This window comes from Pempheris klunzingeri, chromosome 4 (genome assembly GCF_042242105.1).
Source record: "Pempheris klunzingeri isolate RE-2024b chromosome 4, fPemKlu1.hap1, whole genome shotgun sequence".
Classification (NCBI taxonomy): Eukaryota; Metazoa; Chordata; class Actinopteri; order Acropomatiformes; family Pempheridae; genus Pempheris; species Pempheris klunzingeri.
The window spans coordinates 15,502,045-15,529,583 of NC_092015.1; the positions used below are offsets into that span (position 1 = coordinate 15,502,045).

The 27,539-nt window shown below is 41.5% G+C and overlaps 1 protein-coding gene and 8 non-coding genes across 9 annotated transcripts in view; 1 reads left to right on the top strand and 8 right to left on the bottom strand.

Annotated features, from left to right (window-relative positions):
• Window positions 1–26,525, bottom strand: part of LOC139199989 (F-BAR and double SH3 domains protein 2-like) — a 57,677-nt gene extending 31,152 nt beyond the window's left edge. The window contains exons 1-4 of the mRNA XM_070829211.1: window positions 26,340–26,525; window positions 22,608–22,705; window positions 11,726–11,771; window positions 276–355 (exon numbers count right to left, since the gene is read on the bottom strand). Of these exons, the coding sequence (XP_070685312.1) occupies window positions 276–355; window positions 11,726–11,771; window positions 22,608–22,705; window positions 26,340–26,360 (245 nt within the window). The 5' untranslated portion in view covers window positions 26,361–26,525. The remainder of the gene's footprint in view (window positions 1–275; window positions 356–11,725; window positions 11,772–22,607; window positions 22,706–26,339) is intronic.
• trnat-agu (transfer RNA threonine (anticodon AGU)) lies at window positions 9,512–9,585 on the bottom strand. The gene has a single exon. It is a non-coding gene; the product is annotated as a tRNA-Thr (tRNA).
• Window positions 9,915–9,988, bottom strand: trnat-cgu (transfer RNA threonine (anticodon CGU)). The gene has a single exon. It is a non-coding gene; the product is annotated as a tRNA-Thr (tRNA).
• Window positions 10,378–10,451, bottom strand: trnat-agu (transfer RNA threonine (anticodon AGU)). The gene has a single exon. It is a non-coding gene; the product is annotated as a tRNA-Thr (tRNA).
• trnat-agu (transfer RNA threonine (anticodon AGU)) lies at window positions 11,167–11,240 on the bottom strand. Its single transcript has one exon. It is a non-coding gene; the product is annotated as a tRNA-Thr (tRNA).
• On the top strand, window positions 14,222–14,294 carry trnam-cau (transfer RNA methionine (anticodon CAU)). The gene has a single exon. It is a non-coding gene; the product is annotated as a tRNA-Met (tRNA).
• On the bottom strand, window positions 15,122–15,195 carry trnat-cgu (transfer RNA threonine (anticodon CGU)). Its single transcript has one exon. It is a non-coding gene; the product is annotated as a tRNA-Thr (tRNA).
• trnat-agu (transfer RNA threonine (anticodon AGU)) lies at window positions 15,751–15,824 on the bottom strand. The gene has a single exon. It is a non-coding gene; the product is annotated as a tRNA-Thr (tRNA).
• trnat-agu (transfer RNA threonine (anticodon AGU)) lies at window positions 16,055–16,128 on the bottom strand. The gene has a single exon. It is a non-coding gene; the product is annotated as a tRNA-Thr (tRNA).
• Window positions 26,526–27,539: the final 1,014 nt, after the last annotated feature.

A 27,539-nucleotide genomic window follows, 5' to 3' on the forward strand; every position in this document is an offset into this window, starting at 1 on the left:
TTGGACCCAGCTTGAGGTTTTATATTTCAGTGCCACAGTTACAGTAAATAATGATTCACAAGTGCCCTGTAGACTATTTTATGTTTTTTCTAGAATTTTGGAGCAATCCAGCAATACCCAGATTTGTCTTTTCATCATGAGTGCTGCAACTCACTGTAGGCGTAAGTAATTTGAAATGGCTTGAAGATCAAATTAGTTTTTAGTTGTGCTGTATGGAAAATATGTCCGTATACTCCATATGTCATATGCACACACACACACACACACACACCTACCTGTAGTCTGTTCTCTGGTCATCAGGGTTGATTCCTGGCCAGTCTCTCTTCAGGTACTGGCTTGCTAACTTCTGCAGAGCCTGAAAGCATAAATGTAAAGAGGCGCTGAGAAAAATTAAACGCAAAGTATCTGCTAGTTTTGATAAGTGTGTTCTGTGGTCAAATTCCAGTAAATGAAATGACAGACTGCTAATATTATGTAAGAAAATAAAGGACAAGGTGGAGACAAGAACAAGGCCACAGTTCTGCAAGAAATTTGTCATAACATAATAGCCTGTCTTGGCACATGTGAAGCTATTAGTGATTATTTAGAAGACAGAGGTTAAGGAAAGATTTACTCATCATTTAGCAGGTTGCACTTTACGAACTATATATATATCTGAGATTTTTCTTTGGGTTTTAGGAAGAAACACTTTTGTAACCAGCCCGATAATTAACCAGCCACAGTATCCCACATCACTCCTCTGAGAGTGAACAGTTCTGCTATGGCTGATTGTTGTATTCTTGCTTGATCACCTCACAGGTGACATTTTCTTTTGAACAGTCATTATATTTCAAAGGCACAGCCAGATTCTTTTGCCCTCAGTAAACAATAGCACCAAAGAATGGATCCACTCTGTGTCAGCAACAGCGAATGCCCAGTCAGCTCCTATGAGTATGTGCGGAAACCTGAGGGCTGCAAGAAAAGGGTAACCTACATCTTCTGGACTGGGTCACTGTGTCAGTAGCTACAACTCACAGACACTCTGCCCCTGTGTGCCTGTGGATGAGTGTGTGGAGGGGTTGGTGAGAGTGCAAATCCTCATTAATAAAACAGTTGTTAACAAACCAGAACAACAAATTGAAACAACCCAACTGGGCCACACGGGGCTCAGGGACACAATGACGCTCCATTCCTCCTGATTTCTCCATATAAATCTACATGTAAATCTGGTCCCTCAGTTCGGTTTTCAAATCTCCTCCTCCGTCTCCCAGTTATCAACTCTCCACTTATGTCTCTCTCCATCCTTCACTCTCCATTTCTCTAATACCAAGCAGTTAGGTTGGCTTTGTTTTCAAATTTCAAATTCCACTCCTCTCCCTCTCTCCCTCTCCCTCTCCTCTTGCCCTTTTTACCTTTCACAGATGGTGAATGAGGCCACCACAAACATCTACTAGCACTTTCTGTTATTCCCTGGGCCTGAAATTCAGATCCCCTCCAGCTGACACATAAGATTGTGTCTTGGGGGAGACTGTCCAGCGACCCTTGGCACCCACCAGCTAAATCCTCTAGAAAAAGGGAAAAGACAGGTTTTTTTTTTTTTCAAGAAAAGAGACAGAGATCTCCACCTCCCCCATTGCCACTGCAGTGTTCCTGTTAAAGTAAATTGGCAGCCAGCAGAGTAAACACTTTACAATGGATTAAACTGAGTGTAGAGGTCAGTACTACTTTGAGTCTTACTGTGTCCAAGCTGCAATGAAGTTAATAAATTGGCAGAATTGAGGTAACCTGTTTCTAACTAACTGTACTGGTTACCTCAGGAAGTGGTTCCCCAGTGCCAGCCTCATTGACGTAAACCACAGCAAGAAAATTACCAGATTAAGTAAATTCACACACACACACACACACACACACACACACACACATTCATGTACAAGCACGCACACACACACACACACACACACACACACACACACACACACACACACACACACACACACACACACACACACACACACAAAGAAAAGCCATGGCACAGAAACTGCCCTTTCCAATGCAAGAGGAAACATGTTTTGTTCAAGAATAGTCAACCTCTCTCTCTCTCACACATTCTCTCCAGGGCAGGGTGGAGTGGGTGTGGATGGTTTTGATGAAAGACTGTGAGACTGTGTGAGTGTGTTTGTTAGACAAAGTGAAGAGAAAGAGAGAGAGTGTGTGAAGGAGGGCTGGAGAGACACGCAACATTAAAATTGCAATAGAAGTGCCTGGAATTTAATTGCCTTCCTGCAGTATAAACAGGGATCATTTGTGTGGGTGTTCGTGTGTAAACTATATTTGTGTGTGTGTGTGTGTGCGTGTGTTTGTGGGAAGGTTAAGTGAGGACCGTGACTGACAGCTGAGACAGCCACTGACTGTGAGCTGGCAGGCTGACAGGACGACTGATTTGACAGCTTGACTTCCACACCACACTACTCGCTATCAATTTGACTCTTGTGAAAGGACTCATATTGTCTGATAATTACTCAAATCCCAAAAACATGAAACCTGCCACTGAACTAGTGAACCTAGTGTACCTTTACATTAATAAAAGTAAAGAAAAAGAAAACACAAAGGAAAAGGAAAACATCACAACCCTGAACATGTGATACTTAGTGACACAATGAGATATCCTGTGTTTGGTCCAGCTGGACGTCTGGTCTTCAACCAGTTGACTGTTCCCACTTATACACTATACGACTCCACTGTAAGAAATTGTGGTAAAGGGAGATGTCAACTGAAAATAGAGTCAACTGAAAACTTTGGAAGATATATAGTGTTATATAGATAATGTTTTTTTCTCCAGTGTGTATGGTGAAGCACAATCTCCAGGCATATCACTCAAATACAGTTTCAACCACGAGTACATAAAGCTAGAGGGTAAATAAGATGAATCAGTCAATAAAAACAATGCTATTTTCTTCCTACTTCTTATGGAGCTGTGCAGTACATTTTCTGTTACTAAGGATCTCTTCACAGCCAGTATGGACAGAAGGAGCAATTACATTGACCAATGACTACTGGTATTACAATGCACATTATAGGCATGTGGGTATTTCACACTTGGAGAAAGTAAATCTATTTTTTATTTATCCCTATTTATTTATTACAAGCGAAGACATACAGTGGTGGGGGTGAAGCTGTCTCCATATTATTTCATAGTGACCCCATCAGACAAGACACTGGCCCCCTCCATTTGTTGGCCAGCACACAACATAAAGCCTCTCAGATGAGTCTATGATGACAAGCAATGACAGCTAAACTTGGCAATGACTGAATGGTGAGAGGCACAGTGGGCGACTGATTTGTGACATTTCGCTGAGGTGCTGTCGGCTGACTTGGAAGGATTTCTGATGCTCGTTCGTTTTCCCTCACTGCCTCTCTCTCTAGGCTCCCCTCTCACCCTCTCTGACCACTTAAGTCTTCTATATCTCCCCCTTTTTTCTTATTTTTCCTCTACATTTTTCATCATGTACGCCTAATTTCTTTCTACCTTTCTCTCTCTAATCTCTCTCTCCAGCTCCCTTCTTTTTTTCTACAGGATACCTCATCTCTCCATCCTCTTTTCAATGCGGTCATCACCTGACAACCACCTGAACAGCGTGTTGCCATGGCAACCTCTCTGCCCTTGCCGTGTGGTCTGTTTCAGGTAGAACTGCTCCTTTTAACACACACACACACACACACACACACACACACACACACACACACACACACACACACACACACACACACACACACACACACACACACACACACACAGTGAAACCGGCACACTCACACACATACATCCTGTTTTTGAGATCAGAGTGGCAAACAGGGTACCCAGACAGCAGGATATCCTGAGACCAGTGTATGTGTGTGTGTGTGTGTGTGTGTGTGTGTGTGTGTGTGTGTGTGTGTGTGTGTGTGTGTGTGTGTGTGTGTGTGCGTGCGTGTGTGTGTGTGAGTGTGAGTGTGTGAGTGAGTGTGTGTGTGAGTGTGAGTGTGTGAGAGAGAGAGAGAGAATGATTGATAGACAAAGAAAAAGTAAAAGGAGGAGGAAAACAGGCTGAATATTGGTGTATAGTGAATATTTTGAGCATGTCAGTTAGTAAGCTTCCTGCCTGTCATTATTTTCATTATCACAGCTGCTGTTATTTCCTAAATTACATATAAGTCCATGGGAGACGCTACAATTACAGGTCAATATAAGGTGACATAATTGTTATCTCATTGGCCTGAAACGCGACTGTATTTTTTTTGCAGGATGAGATGTTTATTGTTGACATGCTTTCATTTTCCACACCCCGACTGTGTCCAGGCAGCTCTTAACCTGCTGACTTTAGAGCAGTGGTTCTCAACTGGTCTGGCTTCGGGACCCACCATTACCCCTTTATGACAAGGTGCGACCCAAATCGAGGAAAATTTTCAACTTCTCAAATGTATTTAATGAAAAATTTCTTTCGTTTCTTCAGTAGCAGTTTTTATCCACAAACTCAAAATAAATTAAACAAAAAGTGCAATTCAAAAAGATTCAAGTATACAAAATGAACTTTTCCTCTGATTACCTTATCAGTAGATACTGAAAAACTTTGTGCTTTGAAGAAATTTAAGCAGCACTCACTTCAACCTCAGGTGTAACACCTGTCCTCAATGTAAGAAAATCCATATCTCATGTAGTCGCTGTCGTACTTGCGTTTTGCCACGCTCAATTAGCATGAAAACAAACTTTGCGGGTCTTCATCTATACTGTGAAATCGCAGCAGTCAGTTAGCATAACAGGGCATTATCGCCACCTACTGTTAAGGAGTGTGAATAGACGGCACTCCGCTGCATAAAAAAAAAAAAATCCCCTTCAGAATAAAACATAAAACACAGGATTTTTTTCTTAACATTGTTTCTTTCCCAGGCAAAGGCCCACCACCCACTGAAAACGGGTCCCACCAGTTGAGAATCACTGCTTTAGAGAAAATTTCATTGAGAGGTACTGTAGTGAGTCGAAAGAGGAAATGAAGAAATGCAGAGTGCAAGAATGAGAGTAGAGGACAAATTTATAAGTTACTGACAGTCAGAGTCGAGTCTTCATTCATCCCTTCACAACTCTTGTCTATTCACCCATTTGTCACTGTTCTCTCAGCAGCACACATCCGAACAAATAACTCTGCAGACAGTCACCTTGATACTTCAGCCTTCTGTTTACTCTCGCAACTCCACTCACTTATTTTCTCCTGTCTCTGGCTCAGTCACTTTCACTCACTTTCTATGTCTGCCACTCTCTCTGATTTCCATCTGCCTATGTGTGTGTGCCTTTTCAACCTCCTTACTTTCTCAACTTCTTCCCGAATCAATATACTTGATTTTCCCTCCCGTCTCTTCCTGTCTGCACTTCTCTGCCCAGAGGCTCTATGTGTGTGTTGTGTTCGAATGTCTTTGACATCCACATCTGCAGAGTAAGCTTTGGTAGAGTTAGACGATAAGTAGATGAAGGGGGATGCACTGAAGAGGAGGAAGAGCAAGAATGCAGAACTATGATGCTTTTTTGCCTGTTTTGCAACAGAAAGCAATGATGTGTTGCAAAAAGGTATTACGTGCAATGTGTGCGTGTTTATCAGTCAGAGAGAACAGAGAGGTAGAGGAGAAATCGTCACTTTCCTCATCACTATGTTGGTCCTGCTCTCAAACGTCTTTCCCCTTCTATTAACTTTGTCTGAATCAATGCAGATTAAGCATTGGTGCCATATTGGATACATTAGAGACAGATACATAATTAATTAGTTTGCAATCATGGGTGTGTGGATGAGCTATTGTGGTGTAAGGTATATGGCAATGTGTGGAAAGAGGAAAGGGTGAGAGAAATAGAGAGAGTGAAGAAGGTACAAAAGAAACGATGAAGAGGAGAGGAAAGGCAAAAATGTGATTAGAAATGAAAAATCACATCGGATCTGAAGCGTAAACAGAACCTTGAAAATTCACAATTTTATTTAGAGAACAGACCATGAAAAACACCCATGATGTTCAAGCTGATTTTCATGTAACTGTGCACTGAAGGACACACAGCGACGCTGGCCTTTTTGGCCAGTACAGTGAAGTGTAACCCCAGCCTAAAACTATTCCAGAAATGCTCACATGTTAACACACAGACACCGTGCAGCTTTTGATTGATGGATGGTAATTGCGGCTGACTCCTTCACAGAAGGGATGTCTGGTCTGACACTGCGAAAGGAGAAAGGTTAAATGACAGCATCTTCACTTTCTCTCTCACTCTGTCGTCCTCTCCACACCTTCCCTCTGCGCTTTTCTCTGGCTCTTTCTCTATTTTGTTGCTCACATCTATTTCTTTCGCTGCCTTACTGTCTGTCCCACACAGCTTGCGCCCTCCCTTTGCCCCCCCTCACTTTCTCTCGTTCTTTCTTTTGAACAAGCTAATTGGCTGGATTTCTGTCTGTATCGCCAGGAGGGGGCCAATGAGTGAGCAGGGTTTCACTGAGAAAGTGCCAGCAGTCGACTACCTGAGTCTCGTGAAAAGAGAGAGGCAAGAGGCAAGAGCAGACGTGCTGTAATAAAATGCTATTGTGATGAGAGCGAGGGGAGCAAAGGATGAGTTTGCTCATCGGATGTTGAAACAAAATTTATTTCCCATTCATCATGCATCTGTAAAAGAAACCACGGTATGCAAGACATTCCCACACATTAATAAACACGCATACGTGCACACACCTACAATTAGGAGGGAACCCATTGTCCTACTGTGTAAGGGGGTTGTTGCTAGGCAACCTCTATTTCTAAGGTGAACAAGACAGTGCTGAGGGAGAGTAGTGAGAGATAGCAAGACAGAGTGAGGCAGAGAGGGAGATAATGAGTGTCTGAAACCAGAGGGGTTGACCACAGGAAACTCACACTTAATCATTCAAACCACATGCAAATGAAGACACACAAGCTCAAACACACACACACACACAAACAAGCATGTTTACCCTCTCTCTTCCCATCTCCTCCACCCTCTCCATCTCACCCTGTCATGTATATATGTATATTAAGGATATTAGGGCCACACAATCAGGGTTATTTTGTGGACAGCTGCATGAAGTGAATGTTGGTATGGTAATATGTAGTTAAGAACTGGGTGGGGGATGCATTAGAGTGTTTTCCATTAAGCTACAGGAGGATTTTGCCTGCTTTCTCAGAGTGCCTGTGCAGATGTGTGTGTGTGCGTGTGTGTGTGTGTGTGTGTGTGTGTGTGTGTGTGTGTGTGTGTGTGTGTGTGTGTGTGTGTGTGTGCTGTGCATGTGATGGGAGCTTAAGCTGAGCAGCGTCAGAATACAATCGAAATCAGACCGTCTTTCACATTGTTGGCGGCAGGCCCTGCTTGGATCCTACTTAGACACCGCTCAACTAACGCTCAGTAAGAGGAGTGTGCTGACACAGCCCTCTACTGGGAAATGTATTTTGGTTTTGGGTGTCCTGACAAATGCTGCTGCACACTACAATGTGGCTGTCTAATAAAGGAAATAAAATAAATAAATTCATGGTAGGGAAAGCAGTCATTCTTGCCCATCGTGTTTAGAAATACAAACACTTGGAAATTTCTTCCCTCAAGTCTGAATACTGATGATGAAACTGAACGTATAGCCCTTTAGCTCAAAATAATTTTCTGCTGCAATGGATTGAAAGCTGTGTTTCAACAAACATTATCTTCACTTAAAAGCAACTCATTTTCATTTCTTCACAAAGTAAATTCTTAAAATATACTTTGATGGCATTTTACAGCAGTACAGACAAGCCTGATGTAAGACCAGTGGCAGATGCAAATGGGGCTGCAACTAACAATAATCAATGAATCTGCTTATTTCCTTCATCATCTCATTGATGGTTTTATATATAAAATGTCAAAGAACTGTACAAAATGCCAATTGTAATCTCCCTAACAGCTATTGAATGAGTACTCTAGGATTTTAAACTTAAACTCTGTTACTTGGTTCCATCTGGATTTAAGCCTCCAGTAAGAAAAAGAGATTTTGAGCATAAGCTGTATGAACCGGCAAATAGATCAGACCTTCTGTTGGTTTGGGAGTAGGAGTACAGATTGAAATCCTGCCTCTTAAACAATTCTCCTCAGATCATTTAGGGTGGTTGGCTGTGTACAGTTGCTTGTGGCAAAAAATAATAAGCAGTAAAATGGCTACATCGTCTATTGCTGACTGGATATTGGGCTTATTTGCATGCAAAAACCATTTGCTGTCTCTAACTTATAAAATTTGTGATTACTACGCATTTCATAAATCTGAAAACAGGGAGAGAGTATGCACAAAGCCAAACAGAAATAAGGGAAGTGAAACCAAATGTACCCTGCAGCAGAGTTGAGTCTTTGTTTGAAGAATGAATCAAAAATAAATGTGTCAGTTTCATCTTTGCAAACACCTGATTTAAGTTGGCTGCACATATAGTAAATACTTCCCCTCAATATCTTATTTTAATCCTATTTTAACTAAGTAAAGTGCTCAAGCATGCATGAGGAACATGCTGCATACAGCTGTATAAACATTTACTGTAATGTTTCCACAACTGCAAGATATGATGATGTACAGTTATACAGAAGACTATTTATTAGATTCAAGGTTTTATTGCAACTATTAAAACATATCACAAATGTGTTACATTTTGCAATTTGTACAAAGCACTAGTATAAAAAGAGTGACTGAAAATTAAAGGACCACTGTAAAATGTGATCTGATGCAGCTCGGTTTGTGTGACTAAAATCAATTACCATTTACAGCGGCACAACATAAACTGGAGGAAAATAAATATTTCATTATGTAAAATTTTGCAATAAGGATGGATCCATCTTCTATCTTAAAGAGGTATTTGAGCATGCTGAAAGTGCTCTAACTGCATTCAAGGAGTTTGCGTGTTATCAGTTCTGTTTTGCCACATTTTGCTCGAGGCCTTGCGAGTGTAAGACTTAGCTCCACAAAGCAACGGGGCGCTTTAGGTTCGACTGAACTACTACTCAACATTTTCCTTCGAATGCAACGACAAACAACAAAATCTTTTTAAAACTCCTCTGATGTGCTTTGCTGCTCACATACTATGACTGTGGCAAGCTGCCTGAAAAAAACCCATTAAGGATTAATTTAACAGTTTAAGCAATTTAGGTTTAATCTGAAACAAATGTTGAACGCCCAAATTTAACCCAAAACAGGCATTGGGAGAGTTCTAAGACAGTTGAAGATAAATTGAAGGTTTTTAAAAATCAAATGTAATCCTCCTGACACTCACCACAGTGCTCCTGAAAACAGAACACTAAAGTATGATCCAAAGCATGATAACTGTCTTCTTACAATTGCCGCTGGACTTAAACCTCTTTTTGTTTTTCTGTTCACATTCTTTACATGCAGCACCAAGGCATTGATATTTAAACAGCAGTTCAGTTTGTGGAAGAAGTGGGGATGGAATGAGGGTAGTATGTAGTTATCAGGGAAAACAATGGCACTTCCAAGTTCACCTTACTCTGTAGAAAAGGCACTGCTGGGATTCGAACCCAGGATCTCCTGTTTACTAGACAGGCGCTTTAACCAACTAAGCCACAGCGCCCCACGAAGAAGTCAAAAAGAGCAATGTTGGAATTGGTTACTTGATGGGACAACACATACCAAGAACATGAAATTCATGTGTTTTGATATAACACTCCTCTCAAATTTAAGAAGGTGGGACCAGCTTTGTTTGATTAAGAAGACATAATATAACAACATTATCACACAAATTAACCTGTCCTTAATCCAGTATTGGATATTTCCTATTTGCATGTGAGATGGAACTTGTGTAGTAGGTGTAATAGCATTTACCCCAATTTTGAGTTACATATATAGATAAACTCCTTCCTTAAATGAGACAGATGTTCCACCTGAGTACGGCTGGATAAAAGGTGCTGCTGGGATTTGAACCCAGGATCTCCTGTTTACGAGACAGGCACTTTGACCAACTAAGCCACAGCACCCACAGGCAGAAGAATTTGATCTCATTCCCACATTTTAATATTATGGCCCTTTGTTGGACTGCTTATTATGTCCACTTTACACACCTGATGTATTGAAAAACAAAGAAGGAACATCACCCAACTTGATAAAAAATATCAATGAATGACTTACATTTGCATGGTTATGATGATCTCTCAGTACATTAAACCTGGTCAAAAACCCGTCAAAATCTGTCAAGATGCTACTTAATAAACTACTGTTTATTTGCTATGACCATGATCTCACTGACCTCAACCAAGCACCTTTATTTGTGTTACCTGAAGTCACACAATTGTATGTCAACAACAATACCTTTGAGAAGTTACATTGGCACAACTTAGACATGTGTAAGTGGGAAGGGCTGGAGAAAAGGCACTGCTGGGATTCGAACCCAGGATCTCCTGTTTACTAGACAGGCGCTTTAACCAACTAAGCCACAGCGCCCCACAAAGGTGTCATGAAGGGCAATGTGTGAATTGGTTACTTGGTAGGACAACACATACCAAGAATATAAAATGTATGTATTTTGATATAACAGAAGCCTCCTCTCAAATTTAACAAGAGCCCCTTTTCCACCACAGGAACTTTTCTCATTTACCTGGGATTTTGAAAAACCTCAGCGGGTTTCCAACAAATTTACTCATGGAAAAAAACTTTCCCTCAAACCCAAACTTTCCCCGAAAAAAGTACCTAGTAGGGGGGTAGGACTTTTCAGAGTACCCAGAATTCTTGAGGGGCGGGGCTGTGTGCTGAAGAACGCTGATTGGTGGAACACACTTGCAGCGTTCCGACCACAACAGTCGCAGTGGGTCCGACCGCCGTACTAACAAGTGGTATGAAAAGCTCGACGCCATACTGGACCACAGACCGACATATTCTGGCACTCCCCCATACATCACCAGCCTGATTTGAATAAATGTTCAGGAACTTTGAGGTGCAGTGGAAACACACGCAACCACACAGATTACCAGGAATTATTTTACCCAGGTAAAAGTTCCTGGTAATAAAAGTTCCTGGAAATGTTGGTGGAAAAGGGGCTAAGGTGGAACCAGCTTTGTTTGACTAAGAAGACTTTCAGAACGGCAGGTTCTGATTGAAATCATACAAACGTTCCTGATTCACCACTGAAAGTCTATCCTTCATGCTGAGAACAGAAAGAAGGCACTGCTGGGATTTGAACCCAGGATCTCCTGTTTACTAGACAGGCGCTTTGACCAACTAAGCCACAGCGCCATAGTTATGGCACAATCTTCAAGTTGGCAAAGCCGCAAAAGAGTTATATAAACCATAGTTGGATTTATTTACCACAAACTAATAGCCTGTAAAGTCAATAACAAAAAGTAGTAAACTGAGAGTGTTTGGGTTTCATCAGTGAATCATGTGCTGAGCAGCGATGCTTTGCTGGAAATAATAGTGCTTATAGTAATGCTCAACTTGTAAACCTTTGGGTCAAGCTTTAGGAGAGTTATAAGACTGATATCTATTTTGTATATTCCAAGGGAAAAATTCAAACTTTGAAATACAGTAGGTCCACATTTCTATAATGCTCCTGGGGCTTACCCCCAGTGCTCATGAAAATATGATCTGCTGCTGTGCTTACAACAATTTTTGGGCCTTAAAACACAGGCCATGAAAAGGTGGCAAACTTCAACCAAGCACATAAACCAGTATAGTACATCATTTTAGCCTCCACCATCAAAGCGTCTAGCCAGTCTTACCTGTGCATAGTCCCTCTCCAGCTGCCCCTTCTTCAGACTGTAGCTCCTATAGAGAGAGAAGGAAACACAGATTTGTTTCAGTGTGTGAGGGGAATGAATACCATATGTAATATTAAATTGATGTGTCATGACTTCAAACAAGAGCCCAATACAGCTGCCAAGTCGCTGTCATTTGCAAAATAAAGCAAAGTTTACTGTAGAGACAAAAACATATTGAAGACAGTAGGAGGAATATATAAATCTGATTTTCCATTAATAGTTTGCGGTGCTGTAATGAAAAAGGTGTAACAATTCTGATCGTTCTCTCAGACATCTCAGATTGGACTCATTGGCCTCAAAATTATTCAAAAGAGAACCCAGTTATTTTCTGTCTCCTTAAAAAAAGCTCTCCAATTGTGATTGACAAAATGCACAAACACCTACAAACGTTGCTGTCCTACATCATACAGCATCCTGGCAGCAGAGACAGTGGACGCTCTTATCTCAGTCCAGGAATGCGCAGAATGAAAAACATAACATTAGGTATACGATTACACAGACAGATAAATGTGTGTGAACAAAGCAGCATGTATACCTAAGATGACTTCACCAGGCACAACATGTTGTCTGCATATTTGGACATAAATCAGACTATTTATATTCAAATATCATACTAAGCTCAATACTTATTCTCTTCGCTAGCAACAGAAAAAATGTTTGTAAATGACTCTACTAAATCTCGTCTAAAATTAAAATGATTGTTCACCAGACCAGATCCCAGTTTTAGCAAACTCTTGACGTGCCATGGGTAAATACTGAACTTGAAAAGCCTGCCTTTGGGGACTTGAACCAATTAAGAAGCATTTTAAAACCTCAATGTCTCTCGTCACTGGTGTTTTTCTTACATTTTTTTTTTTTAGAGAAGTCAGTGATTGTTTCTAATGTTGCTGTAAGTATGTCCTTTTGTGTGACCACCTATACTTGTTCTGTGTCTCCCCTCAGTCTCAGATATTAATCTCAATGAGATTACAGAGATAAAAGAAACACAGCATTGCTTTTTGTGATACAAATAAAACTGTTTGTTATAAAGGAACTATTGGGATTGACACCCAAGGTCTGCTGTTTATGAGACAGGCACTTTAACTAAGCATGCTGTCACTGTCTTTGGAGAGGACAATCTTTAGCTTGGCAACCTCGAAGAACAACTTTCCATACAAGCAGCTTCCACACTGCAGTTTAGCACCATGAACAAATTGCTGTTATGTTGGAGAGAATTTAAGACATTGAAGAAAATTGAACAGCACCAAGTAATTGAATTGCATGTTGCTGTAAGTTTTCTTTCATGTTATCAGATGACTTGGCAGCTTAAAGTAGAGACATCTACTGACATCTCAGTGTAGCTGTGCAGGATTTACTGCTTATTTTGAAAGGTAGCATTTATGAGCCATATTAAAATCACTTTTTAAAACTTGTTAAAACATGTATCAATAGGTCCAACTGGTGCGCTTGGCTTTATACAGGACAGAGTAGAAGAGACCAAGCCATTTTCTCATTGATCTGGTTTTTCACTGGGGATGGGGATCTTTTACGAAAACCGTTGACTGTTGTGGATGGGATTCGATTTCACGCGTAAATGTAGGCACAGTGTGGAAGTGGAAGAGTGGTAGTGGTAGGTTTTAATGGTAGGTAACATTTCCAGGAAGACAGAAACACACATACAACTAAAAACAATAGCAACAAAGCTGAACAAAAATTTAAATGTACCTAAAAGAAACTCACAATCAAAACATCTAGCACTACATGTAAGCACTGACCGGTATTTATTGAGCTGGGGATTAAATTAACATGGCTTTAACAATTTATTGCAATTTCCCTCTGGCTGTTTTGCAAAGGCCCAGAGCCTTTGCTTATCATCATCTATTAAAACAGCACAGTTATTGTAGTACTAAATTTTGTTGTAACCTCAACTCCCCAAACCAAAGCTGTTTAAAACAAACTCTGCGACAGCGAGAGGGATCTTAACAACAACAATCGAGCAACAACAGGGAAGCGTAACAGTGGGGGAAGACACTGAGAGGAAGAACACTTACTGTAAGCGTAGACAGCGTAATTACTGCCAAATCTCTCTACGCTAATTACAGCCCAAACAAATAGGGCAGTGCTTCTTGTCAAATGTTTCCCAAGGCATCATATTGTGCTGAACCTGCTGTGTTCTGTCTGTTTTCTAAACAGAAGCTGCTTTAAAAATCTGGGTTTAATAGCAAAAGTGGGACATGAGAAATTCTTAAGGACCGAACCAGTCTTTTAAATCCTGCACAGAGAGGCGCATACAAATATGTCCAACCGTCACTGATCTACTGCAAGAGGCTGGAGCACGTGTCTAGTGTTTAACTCCACCCCCGAGCATGTCAGCTGAAATACTACATGCTCCCTCCCCCAAGCACTCAGACTTTCCCTCCCCCGCCCTTCAGTGTGGAGTCCACCGTCTAACAAACACATGCTTGACTACCTCAGCAGGCCTCGTTGGCGCAGTAGGCAGCGCGTCAGTCTCATAATCTGAAGGTCGTGAGTTCGAGCCTCACACGGGGCAGACCTTTTGAAAAATCATTAGAAAATGGACTTTAACTCCACACAACAGTGACAGACACTCAATAAAACAACTAAAAACAAATCACCATGCTTTGCCTGTGTAGTTCAATGGTATTGTGCCCACTTCTGTTGCTGTTTATTAGCAAACCCAAAGACTTTTTGGCAATTAAACTCATAATACTTACATTATCGTGAAAGATACTTTGTTTATAATTCTATATAATCACACTTATGAACATTTATGTGATCTGTCACATCAAAATGAGCTGAACAAAGTCACAGTAGTTTGCAGAATGACGCTAGATGATCACAGACGTCAGTATGTGTGTGTTAACTGAGTGGAAACTGTCTCTTCACTCGAGGCATTAAAGCTCTCTTTCCTCTTCCTGCTGAACAGATAGGTGTGATTGGCTCCAAACTAAACTAGAGTGACAGCTGTTTTTATTCTTCATGTCAGTATCAATGTGCTGCAATACAAAGCCCTGACAAACAGTATTTTACTGGTTAATTGTCATGAATTGGTGGGAACTGTGTACAGAAGCACTTCATAAAATCAGCCACTGTACCTTTCTTCAACTTAGACCAGACCATGTTTCAGCCAATCAGAGAGCAATGATTAGCTTGGCAACTTTTATGAATTAATGTCTGAGAAAATTGTGTAGAAAGTGGATTTTCGTTCAAATATATGATACCAGTCAAAAGTTTTGACACACCTTCTCCAGGTTGCCTGTTATATGAAACTTGTACAGTAGGTATAATAGCATTTACCCCAATTCTGAGTTACATATATATAAACTCCTGTTGTGTTCCACCTGAGTATGGCTGGATAGGCACTGCTGGGATTTGAACCCAGGATCTCCTGTTTACGAGACAGGCACTTTGACCAACTAAGCCACAGCGCCCACAGACAGAAGAAGTTGATCTCATTCCCACGTTTCAGGATTATGGCCCTTTGTTGGACTGCTGACTCATTATTATGTCCACTTTACACACCTGATGCATTGAAAAACAAAGAAAGAATATTATCCAACTCCAACTGGTTATGGTGATCTCTCAGTACATTAAACCTGGTCAAAAACCCACAGGTCTGTTAAGATGCTACTTCTGTTGCTTATTTGCTATGACCATGATCTTACTGACCTCAACCAAGCACCTTTGTGTTATATACCTGAGGTCACACGGTTGTGTGTCAACCACAATACCTTTGAGAATATGTCTATGAAGATTCTCAGTCATCCAGGTCATAGTTATTCCTTAGGAGTTGAGCAAGAGTCAACTGGACTTGTTGAAGGTACTTGAAGACGTTTCGCCTCCCATCCAAGAGGCTTCTTCAGTTCTGAAGAGGGGCGAAATATCTTCAAGTAGTCCAGTTGACTTTTGCTCAACTCCTAAAGAATACCTTTGAGAAGTTACATAGGCACAACTTTGACAAGTGTAAGTGGGAAGGACTGGAGAAAAGGCACTGCTGGGATTCGAACCCAGGATCTCCTGTTTACTAGACAGGCGCTTTAACCAACTAAGCCACAGCGCCCCACGAAGGCAACACGAAGGGCAATGTGTGAATTGGTTACTTGGTAGGACAACACATACCAAGAATATGAATTTGATGTATTTTGATATAAATCCTCTCAAATTTAAGAAGGTGGAACCAGCTTTGTTTGATTAAGAAGACTTTCACAACGGCAGGTTCTGATTGAAATCACACGTTCCTGTAACTGATCCACCACTGAAAGTCTATCCTTCATGCTGAGAACAGAAAGAAGGCACTGCTGGGATTCGAACCCAGGATCTCCTGTTTACTAGACAGGCGCTTTGACCAACTAAGCCACAGCGCCATGGCACAATCTTCAAATTGGCAAATCCGCGAGAAGATGTATAAGACATCATAGTTGGATTTTTTTGACTATAAACTAATAGCCTATAAAGTCAATAACAAAAAGTAGTAAACATAGAGGTTTTGACTGTGAATCATGTGCTGCACAGCAATGCTTTACTGGTGCTTACAGTAATGCTCAACTTCTAAACCTTTGGGTCAAGCTTTAGGAGAGTTATAAGACTGATATTTATTTTGTATCTGTTCCTTCATAGTTTTGATGTCTTCAATATTTATCTACAATGTAGAAAATAATAATAATAAAGAAAAACAACTAAATGAGAAAGTGTGTCCAAACTTTTGATTGGTACTGTATATTATACAAGTATGTTTTTTAATCCTTTATTTAGCCAAGAAGGTCCAATTGAGATACAAGATAATAGCAAAAATAATAATAATAATAAGCCAGAGCCCCTGCTGACATTTCCAATTACTGACTCATTCTCTCTAGAACTTGTAACTTGGAAAAAGTGGGGTATGACTCAGTCCCAATTCTAAGGAGAGGTGATTCAATTTCAGTAGCTACAAAAGGCTGCGGAGATGACATGATGCTAGGGAACAAATCAATTTCAAAGTATTTAAAATAAAAAATATATCAAATGAGATCGGTTTCTTTCAGCCACCCCCTGGCTCTCCAACATCTTCATGCACAGCACCAAAATAAGCCTTGGTATCTGCTTTGGTATTTTAGTACAGCAGTATACTTGTGTACTAGTAAGGCCCTTCAGGAACATACAAGTCAACACTTGTACACATACATAGACACACATAGACAAACACACATCCTCACTGGGATCTTTGGACATGTCTAGGCTTTTCATGCTACCATGGTTACAGCGCGGCAGAGGCCTCACACGTAAAGACGTACACCCAATTACCAGCTAGAAGTATCTCACACCCACTATGCATGTTTGTATGGTAGTGTGTGTTTCTTAAGACAGAACGAAAATAAACAGCAGACCGATGATGATTATTTGGCTTGTGTTACGGATGTACTTTAACTTTTCTTAAGATGCTTGTCAGTATGTCTGTACTCTTGACACTTGCTCTGCTCACCCCCGTCATTTGTTCTGCCCACAGTCTATTTCTATTTATCCCTAAAACCTCTCCATACCTTCCCTGCACCTGCACGTGTCTCCCTTTCTCTTTGGTTTTCTGCATTCTGTTTCTCCTCTACCCCTTCCCTCCCCCCACATCCACTCCGCTCCACCCCTCCGTCTGCCCATCATGTGTGTATGTTTGTAAGTGTAAGGTGAGGGTGTCAGAAAGCAGTGTCAGTATCAGCTGTGTGTGAAGAAGAAAGGGAGAAAAGAAAATGCCCAGATGAGTGTGTGTCTGACAGGAAATACTTAACTGTATGAGAGTGGACTAGGTGTACGTACTGTGTATGTGGGTGTAAGGGCAGACGCATGATCAAACGTGGGAAAGCATCCGAGATCAATGGTTTACAGGACACAGACTGGGATCAGTGACAACAGGATGAGCAACATGAGTCGCAGACAGAGACAGAGGAGGAGGAGCGTGGTCATGTTTTCACACTGTGTGACCACCACAACATGTAACCGAGCACATTCACTGCAGTTTTTCCACCATCACTTCTCTTCTGTTTTGTCGCTAAAATCTCTCCAGAAAAAAAAATCACTAGATTTCTTCTAAATCCTGTTGTAAAAAAGAAAACATACTGAATATAATTGTGACAGCTCCTACTAGACAGAAGCACAGTCAGGACATAATAAAATTTTGTTTTTTCCAACAGTGCAAGCTCTCTCTGACCTGTTCAATTTTGCACAAACCCTGTTCTGGTAGCCTTGAAAAATCAATTGTTGGGGCTAAATCAGGCTTATAATTTGAGTTTGAATCCTGTCGTTTGTTGGGTAAACCATCAAATTCCTGTCTGTCTCAAAGACCCTGTGCTATAACAAGCCCTGAGTTTTGACTTTCATGTGGTAGAGGTCAAGGGAAAAGAGAATCTCGGTATCAAAACAGTATTGTGTTGTGACAAAATCAGAAATGGAAACAAGAGCAGAAAGAGTTGACCAAGATATACGATAAACTGTTTTCTCTATTGTTCCAGTCTGTTGTGGTTTCTGAAATGAGACGTCAGAGGGATCTCTGTGGACACATGAAGACATTCCTCAAACAAACACGCAATGTTTGAAAGTGACAGTTGGTGGACGTCACTCTTACTGACTTAACTAACTTATTAATAACTTGAAATACGACACTTGAATCTGTCACAGAATAAAGCTTCTACACTGACAGACTTGTTAGTGCGCTGCCATGGCTAATTAATTAGCCGAAACGGTATCTGTCGCCATCGCTCTGACAGGGACTTAAGTTAATTAAGCATATTGTTTTCTATTATACAAATCTTGAAAATGCTGCTGTGGCACACAGGTAACCACTGAAAAACAGAAACACTGTAAAATACACAACCAAACAGTTCAGATACAACAGCACCACAAACTACAATCTCCAAAATGGCCACACAGTTGAATCAACTCACGGTCCCGAGAAACACTGAACATAACCATCATAAATGTAGGATTCAGTGAGGGACTGTTAGATAGAATGTTATATTACATACATTGCATACAAAAGATGTTTATACAATATTATTCTGGTATTATACCAAAAAAAGTGGTTTGTATGTGGCAGATGAGGTGGTTTGCTTTGATTCATTATTTGTAATGTTTATTATGTTTCTTGTATTATCTGGTGTCCTCTTGTGACTTTGAATAACAGCAGAGGTTGAGCATGAGGTGTCATTTTGCCGCATACAGAGGCTGCCTAATTATATTAGGAGGGTAGGGATCAGCACTGCATTAATTTGGGTCTTTTCTCCCAATGAGTTCTTGATTCTCCGTTCCTCCTCTTCCTAAATTATGGAAGCTGCAGTGAAAAGCATTAATGAGGACTCTGATAGCATTTTTGGTTCAATCTGCGGAGGCTAATCTGGCTACTCAGCATGGAGACCCATTAAGTTGTAATGATATCTGCAGATAATTCCAAGGATTTGGTCAATAAATTTGAGTGAAACACAAATTCCATTTATCCCATGCAAATGTGCTGCATAAACCACAGACGTGGGGGGTAAAACCCTGAATCCCATCAGGGCCTCAGTTCTGGTCCAGTCCAGTCGAGTCTGGTCCAGGCATCAGCTACAAAAACTGGCACTTTCATCCTTTGTTTTCTCACTACTGTCATCTCCACAATTGATGATGCTCTTTGTGGAGTCTCTGTAAAGCACTCTGTCTAGACTACGGTAACTGTGAAAATCATGCATTTCACTTCACAACTGGCTCTCTTACAACAAAACAACTGGCGTCCTCACAGGGGCCATAAGGTTGTAAGTCACACTGTATCTTGCAAAGCATGCTTTGCCCTTTGCAGGACGGCCATCATGATTACACTATGTATAGTGTCATGATGATGGCCTTCTTGCAATTTGGTTTCATTCGCTGACCCAAATCTACACATAACACCAGTACAACACACTTGCAATACAGAAAATGTGTTGATGTATTTCAGTTGGCAAAGTATGTTATTCAGCAAAACGAAGGGTGCATGGGCATATGAAACCAAATGTGTATGAGGTGAATACAAGTATACGAGAGTTGCCTATTTTTACAGTTTGCACCGAGTGATGTGTGTGTGCATGTGTGTGTAGCTGTTGAGGCAGACATAAGGGTATAGGTGATTTAGCTGGATTGAGGACACCAAGTTGACTCCGAGTCCACCAACGCATCTTCGTTTCCTCCCCTCTCTCTCTCCCTCTCTCTCTCATCCTCTCTCATAAGACTAGTCCAGCTAAAATGCAGTCCCAAAGGATTAAATACATTGCACTTTTCCTTTTTTTTTCTTTCTTTCATCATTGTTTCTTAACTTCCCCCTTTTACCAATTATTGCACACATTAGCCGAATGCATGAGGCTATAGCAAGCAACTTGTATGCGTGCATGTGTGTTTGCATGTGTGTGCTGATTAAAGCCAGCCCTGTGGATTAATTAGGGTAAATAACCTCAGAGAAGATTTGGGGCTTTAAGGGTTAAAATCTACTATAGGCTTTACGCAGGCAAATGTGTGTTTGTCAGCTGTATTACATGGCCACACTTTGCTTGTCCTGTTGAGTCCATCTATTTTAATGATCGGGCTATTTTTGGAGGCGTTTTAGTTGGCATGACACTAGCACCGCTGCAAAAGTCTAGCCAAATGAGTCTATATAAACAATTTCAGAGTCAACGTTTCAGTCCTGAGCCATCAAAAGTGTGGTTTTACAGGGGACAATATACAATATAATTTAATTAAGTGTAAATGTACCAATTGGCCTGCGTCCTATTGCAGTCCATTCACTGACTGTTTGCAGACATCTATGTAGTTATCATCTCTGCACTGTGACCATGGATGAGGACAGGTCAATAATTGCCTCTTCCTGTGGAAATCCCTGCTGCATTAACAGTACAGTCTGTCCAGTTAGGGACACATTCTTTGCTGCATGAGCCAGAGCTAGATGTCTCAATAAAATACCAGAAATGTGTTGATAACTTTTACTATTGAATTATCGATTGCTTATTTTACAACATTTCTAAAAATAGTTGAACATTTACTGTCACTTTCCCAGAGTTGAGTGTGACGACTCCAGTTGTTTTATTCTGTCCAATACCCAAACATATTTGGCGCCCACACTGCAGAAGCTGGAACCAGTGAATGCTCAGCAAAATTGTTGAATATCATTTATCTGTTGATCGACTAAACGACAGAAATAGCAGAAGAACTCTTCTAAAGGACCATCCACCCCTGGGGTATTGTCCTAGGCAGCCATCACTCCTTCTTCTAAAGGAACAGATACACTTTTTTTTCCCTCAAGTCTACACCAACTCAAGAGAGTCACACATGTCTATAGCATCGATAAAGGACCACAGTTTTACAACGAGCTTTCCAGTTTTACTGTGCCTCTACACAGCTCAAACTAAAACTATTTTTGTCCATTGAACAGATCAGTCATTTCTGTGGTATTGGCGAAGACAGCTGACAGTTTGGCCGGCTGCTGTCTTTTAGCACCTTAGGTACTGCGCTGCTGAAAAAAACAGCTGGTTCTGACAGCAGAAACGACGGTCAAAGTCAGCGTGTATTGAACGGGCGTCTTGCTTCTGATGTGAATTTCAGATAACCCTCACCCTTCTGATCTTTAATGACGATCTAACAAAAACATCGATCTCTACTATGAAGTCACATGAGTGGCTCATCACTGAGGGAGAAACTAGAGGGGCCACAGTGTCTTGCTCAAGGACACATCGACAAAGCAGATGCTTGTTGCCGTAGGCGCTTCAGTCCTGGTCTCCCAATCTAAAGGCGGTTTCCCTAATCACTGCACCACCCTGCTGCTCCTGATTTGACCACCATGAGAATGTGTCATCAGAAATAACTACAAAACGATAACAACTAGAGGAACACACTGAGAAAACACTGCAGGAAGCATCTTTCAACCACAAGGATGACAAAGCCAATTTGAAGATCTTTACCCAGTGGCATGTAGCTCCATCCCTCGCTGACTGAAAGAACTAACGCATTGTTGTTGCATATGCTAAACTGGCTCTCCCTCTCTCCCACAAGTGAGACCGGGGCCTTGTTCACTCTCCAAAACCCAGCAGCAACGAGGCAATCTGTTCTCAAACAGCTGGAGCTGCCCCCAAGAGTGAAAGGGGGAGAAAGAGAGAGGAACGAGAGGGAGGTCTCACAGAGAGAAGAGGTAGAGAAATCGTGAAAATGAGAAACAGAGAGAAAAAGACAGGGATGGATGCAGGCAAGCCGTGGGTATTTGAGAGTTTGCTGTCATAAATAATCAATGCTTAGTCAACACAGAAAATGAGAGCGTGTGAAGGAACCAGGGTCTCCTCTCATTGCCAAATCCAAAAGGGAAATTTGCCAGACTCACACACGTCATGAGTAAACAGAGCTAAGCCAAAATGAAAAAGAGAGATATGGAGGCAGACAAAAAGATTGTCAGAGCAAAAGAGACAGAAAAAACGGAACCCAGGGAGAAGGGAAAGACGACAGAGAGAGATACAGGATGAAATTTGGAAACGAAGAAAAAGAGGAGGAAAGAAACAGAGTTGGAGAGCAGGAAGAGGGCCGCAGGAAATTCCTTCGTCATTTTCCCGACCCTTTGTCCTCCTCAAAAAAACTTGAATATGACAACACTCCTCCTCCTCTTTTTCTGCCTCATGCCACTCCACCCTCAATCATAAGCTGTTTCCTTCTCTCTTTCTCTCTCTCTTTGTGCATTGCTGTGTCCATGTGTGCATGCCGTGCACATCACAGTCAGCACTGATGACTAGATTTAAAATCATCTGGCAGTTGGTGAACGCGTTCCCCGGTTCTTTTGCAGCGGATGAGAGCAGGATTGCGTTGGTACACGCATGTGACGCAGATGTGTTCATACCTCATGTCTTCCAGCAGGTCACATTCGGTCTGGTGTTTAAAGTGCAGTCTTGTCGTCTGCTCTGTGTGCGTGTTTTTCAGCTCCTGTGTCACTTTGACCTGGAGGAAACAAAAAGACACGTCAGGCAAAGGATTTGTCATTTATTTATTATTCAAATTGATGAGATATAAAACTAGATATAATCTGAGACTTTGGATGTCATAGCTGAGCTAAAATATAGTCTTTTCTCGGCTGTAAAAGAGTCCATTGAACTTTGAATGCCTCTACCTCCCTGAAAGCCACATACCCATGAATAATTAATATTTTTTTCTCAGTGGCCATATCGTCCACTCCTGGTTAGAGTAAATGTTGTGTGAAATCACCAAAAGTCACACACTGGTATGACAAACAGAGTAACATTAGCCGACAGGCCGTAAACAAACTCATATTTTCTTAGGAAATCTCTCAATGAAATGTCAAAATACTAGTGACCTTGAACACTAGCAAGTTTTGAGAGTCCAAGGTGACAGCTCCAAGAGCCCTGTTTTATCCAAAAAACATTTCAAAAAGTCAAATATAGGCAGTCTGAAATGATATGCCACACAGACAGGCATTAAATCATCACATTTAAGCAGCTAGATAAAGGAAATATTTGACATTTTTGCCAGATTAACTGACAATCAATTATGAAAACTGTTGCTGATTAATTTTCTGTTGATCCTATAATCAGCTCTATTAACATCAATATTGGGGTGTTGATTCGAAATCACTGGTTTTAGTCAGTGTCGTCAAAATGTAATTTCATCCTCCAAAGATCACTGAAAATGCAGAGCAAAAATATTGTTTCACTCACTCAGTCACTCTTTTCATCGAAAGCACTAATAAGGTGAATCATTGTTCTGCTGTGATTTCTGTCACTGAATCCATATCTGTCACAAAGGATTATCTAGCTCCAAGATGTAGCCTGTGCAGAAGGGGAACTTAAGCTCTGGATGTTTTTTTTGTGTAGTATTTGGTTCCTGAGTCACTGTGCCCTACACACACACACACACAATTTAACCCCATCAATCAATCTATCTGCCAATCACCTGTCATCTATCTAAAGTGTGCTTAGCTCTACAGTCACCTGAAAGGAACACACACATATACACACTCCCATCACTAATCCATCAACATAACAATCAGGTGTCAGGTTTTGTCAGATTTTTGGAGGAGGCTTTTTGCACTTTGAGGTGACTGAAGACACTCTAAGAGCCAACAACAGCATTTATGTGCATTAGGAGAAGATGCTAATTGCAGCGCTTCATACATTTATTCATTTGAGGGGGTCAGACCAGGGGCTGTAACCTGCATTCATTCACACAGTCTTGCAAAAAGCTAACAAAGCCAGAGAGCTCTCCCTTAATATGCGCACAAACAAGCACACGCACACACACACCCCTGCCAACAAATACAGAGCCACTGTGATGGTCATTGTGTATTGTCGGGTGAATTCCATCAGCTATTCACCAGAGTAACAGTGGGCAAATTCATGACTGTTCTAGACAAAACAATCAACAACATAACACACACACACACACACACACACATACTGCAGAGCTCCTTTCTTTCATGTGCTGTGTCTTTGAAGATAAGGAAGGAGTGGTTCATTACATTATCAGGGCAAAATGACTTCACTTGATTTCACCTTCTATCACTCATCTAAAACCACAGGGAGAGAGGGCGCAAAGGGGAAGGGCAAAAGGGGAGAGAAAGAGAGAGATGGAAGAGACAAAATGAGAGGAGGGTGTTGGAAGAATCGAAGGGTGAGAAAGGAAGAAGGGAGAGACGAGACTGAGAAAGTGAGATGGTCGGTGAGGAGAAGAGGAGATACTCAGTATGTTAAAAGGCCATGTTAGAGGAGATGAGCTCAGCTGGTGTGGTGGTAGTTGAGGCTGCAGGTAGGTCTGTATCGCTAGGAAAAGTATTGTAATGTAACCCAAACATCAAATTTTCCTCAAACAGTGCACATATTTCCTTTTCACCACGGTGGCTCAATCAATCAATCAATCAAATCAATCAAATACTTTATTAATCCCAGAGGGGAAATTCCGTTTGAGAAAATTGAGAAAGATGAAGATTTTCACAATCTCAATAACGTGATGCATTAGATTTATTGTCCGATCCATAAAGGAATACCTTAAAATGTAGCTCCACAAAATATAGCCTCCAACCCTTGAATGTGTCATTATTTATATTAGATAAAAGCATTGCCTTTTATCAGCCTCATTAGTAGCCATCTTTAATTTAAACCACATAAAACAAATATATGAGTGTCAAATGAGCTCAGCCTGTAAGCAGATGTGCTGAGACGCAGACAAAACACTTAAGGGGCTGTATGTGCCACACTGGGAGAGAAATTATTAGTATCCAACAGCCAAATACTGATACACACTGGCTGTGGTGCTGTAGGCTGACTGTACTGAGTGTGCCAAGCTCATTGGCAGGGAGTAACACATCACTATCTTGCAGATTCTGTTTTATTCTTGGAAGTATTTTTTTTACAGAAAATCAAACGGGGAAAGAAACTGACAGCTGACAAATGGGATGTTACAAAATTAATATGATGGTAATGGTGTGCTTGATCACACACGACCACAGTGGTCGGATGATGAAAGGACCTGTTCACATGTGTGTAAGTGCTCTGCAGACATGATGTGACATGTTCAGGGCCAGTCTGTGTGTACAAACCCAGAGCATAAATGGCACTGGGGGAATATGTGGTAATTAAGAGAAAACTGTGCAGAGCTTCACAGCAGGATAATTGGCTCTCATGCATCTATTTTAGGACAACACACACACACACACACACACACTCACAGAAAGCCATGGACAAGCAACTTCAACACTCCCTCCTGACAACACACACACTCTGTGCACACACTGGGTACCAGGCTAAAGGGGATTGTGGTCTTTTCACAGCCCAAACAGAATCAATAAGCCAGCATCAGACGTGGCTCTGCCAGCATGTCTCCTCAATGTGTGTGTGTGTGTGTGTGTGTGTGTGTGTGTGTGTGTGTGTGTGTGTGTGTGTGTGTGTGTGTGTGTTAAGCTTTTGTCAGCCCAGCCTGTGATGAAATAATGTGACCCTGGACGGAATGAAGGTCTTGAGACGAGAAGCATCACAAAGTGGAGAAACGACAGCTTTTGCTGTGCAGTCTGTTCACTAAATAAGTTATACACATTAGCAAAAACACCACCGGTGTGTTAACATCACTCTGACTGTGTTTTAATTACTGTAACATCACTAGCTATAAGGTTACTGCCATAAGTTGAGGCTAGCGTGCAAACGCTATTGTACATGTTCCTTTCATTTAAAGTTATTTCCACTACAGGACGTATTAAAAGGACAACCACAGTATCATTTGCTCTTACTAGCATGCTGCTTTGTATAAAATGTCTCATGTTAGCCCAACTAGCCTCCTCTAGCTAGCTGTGAGCGTAATTTTGACGTTTGACGGCTGTAACGTCTGGACAGATGCACATTAATGTCACTAGGTTACCGACTAACCTAGCTAGCAAACGCTGCTAATGTTGGCTAGCGAAGCTGCTTTCTCCCCTTTAATTTCCTTACGCCTTGCAGCACCACACGCTCTTTTTCTGTGTGTGTTTAGTAAAAGCCAACATCCACATCTTGGTGTTACCCCTCTGTTATCTGTCATTGTCCGCACAGCGACCCAGCTAAAAACATAACGGACTCTGGATATCACTCACCTTCCTCGGCGGCGGCTGCATTTTGGAGTATTGACATGAATGGTATTTCCCTTGTGAGATGTATTGTAATTCCGAGAGGAAATCCAAATCAGTGTGGGATTAATATTTTGTTTCCTCAAACCAAAGTCCTCCCCTCCAGACGACAGGGAGGAAAGACGGGAGTTAAATTTGTACTCCGGCGGCCATGATTGATGGTAGATGGCTGGTTTGTACAGAGCAGAGACTGAAGCTGCGAGGGGGGACTGGACACACTTGTGTTGGTTTCTGCCACTACTAGAGGACTGGTGTGTACTGTACTGTGTTGTGGAGCAGGACGGCAGACAGGCGGAGAGGAAAAGGCACAGGGAAGGGATGGGGAGGGGGGTATTAACGGGGAACCCCTCCAGAAACTAAGCTCAAGGCCGCCCCTAAGTGGTGAAGAGCGGCACAGCAGCCGGCGAGTGATGAAAAACACTGGCGGCAGAGACGCATCCTTTTTTGTTCTGCCCCCGTCTCGCCTGGCGTCGACAGTAACCTCATTAACGCGTGTGCAAAGGTGTTTCAAACCAAACCAGATCACATTAAGGATGATAACTACAAAATGGGACTATTTATCCTCTGAGCACGAGGGTGTTGCTCCGGTCTGCTGAAGGAGAAAAGCCTGACACTGACAGGAGGCTGCGTCCTGCAGACCTGCATAGCAACAAGAAACCGCAGTCGATCAAGGAGAAATCGATCATTGAACCATGACGGAAAGCAGTATTTTAAAAATGAATAGGCCTATAGACAAAGAAAGTCTCGCCAAGTCATGGATGCTTGGGATATTATTTTCAGCCGAATCCAGCCGAAATTCTTAGATAGGCATAAGGTATCAGATACACGTCAAAATAAACATTGATACATGAAATGATAATGCATTTCAAATAAATAATTGATTTATTGTAGGGTATTTTGTGCTGTTATTATCGTGTACCTTTCGACAACAACAAAAAATCTGTATCTGGGAGTAGACAGGATAAAATAGGGTCACTGGGTTCATTGGATGTGAGTGATGAGAGAACAATTAAAGGAATACATTACAATAGAGGGTGTCTGAAACCCTTGTAATGAGTTGGCACCAGCAGCAGCTGGTTTGATAAGGTGGCTGCATGCATTAGTGCAGCATTCATGTGTATGTTTGTGTGTTAGGTGTGTTTTCACATGGTTTAAAATTAGCCAGCT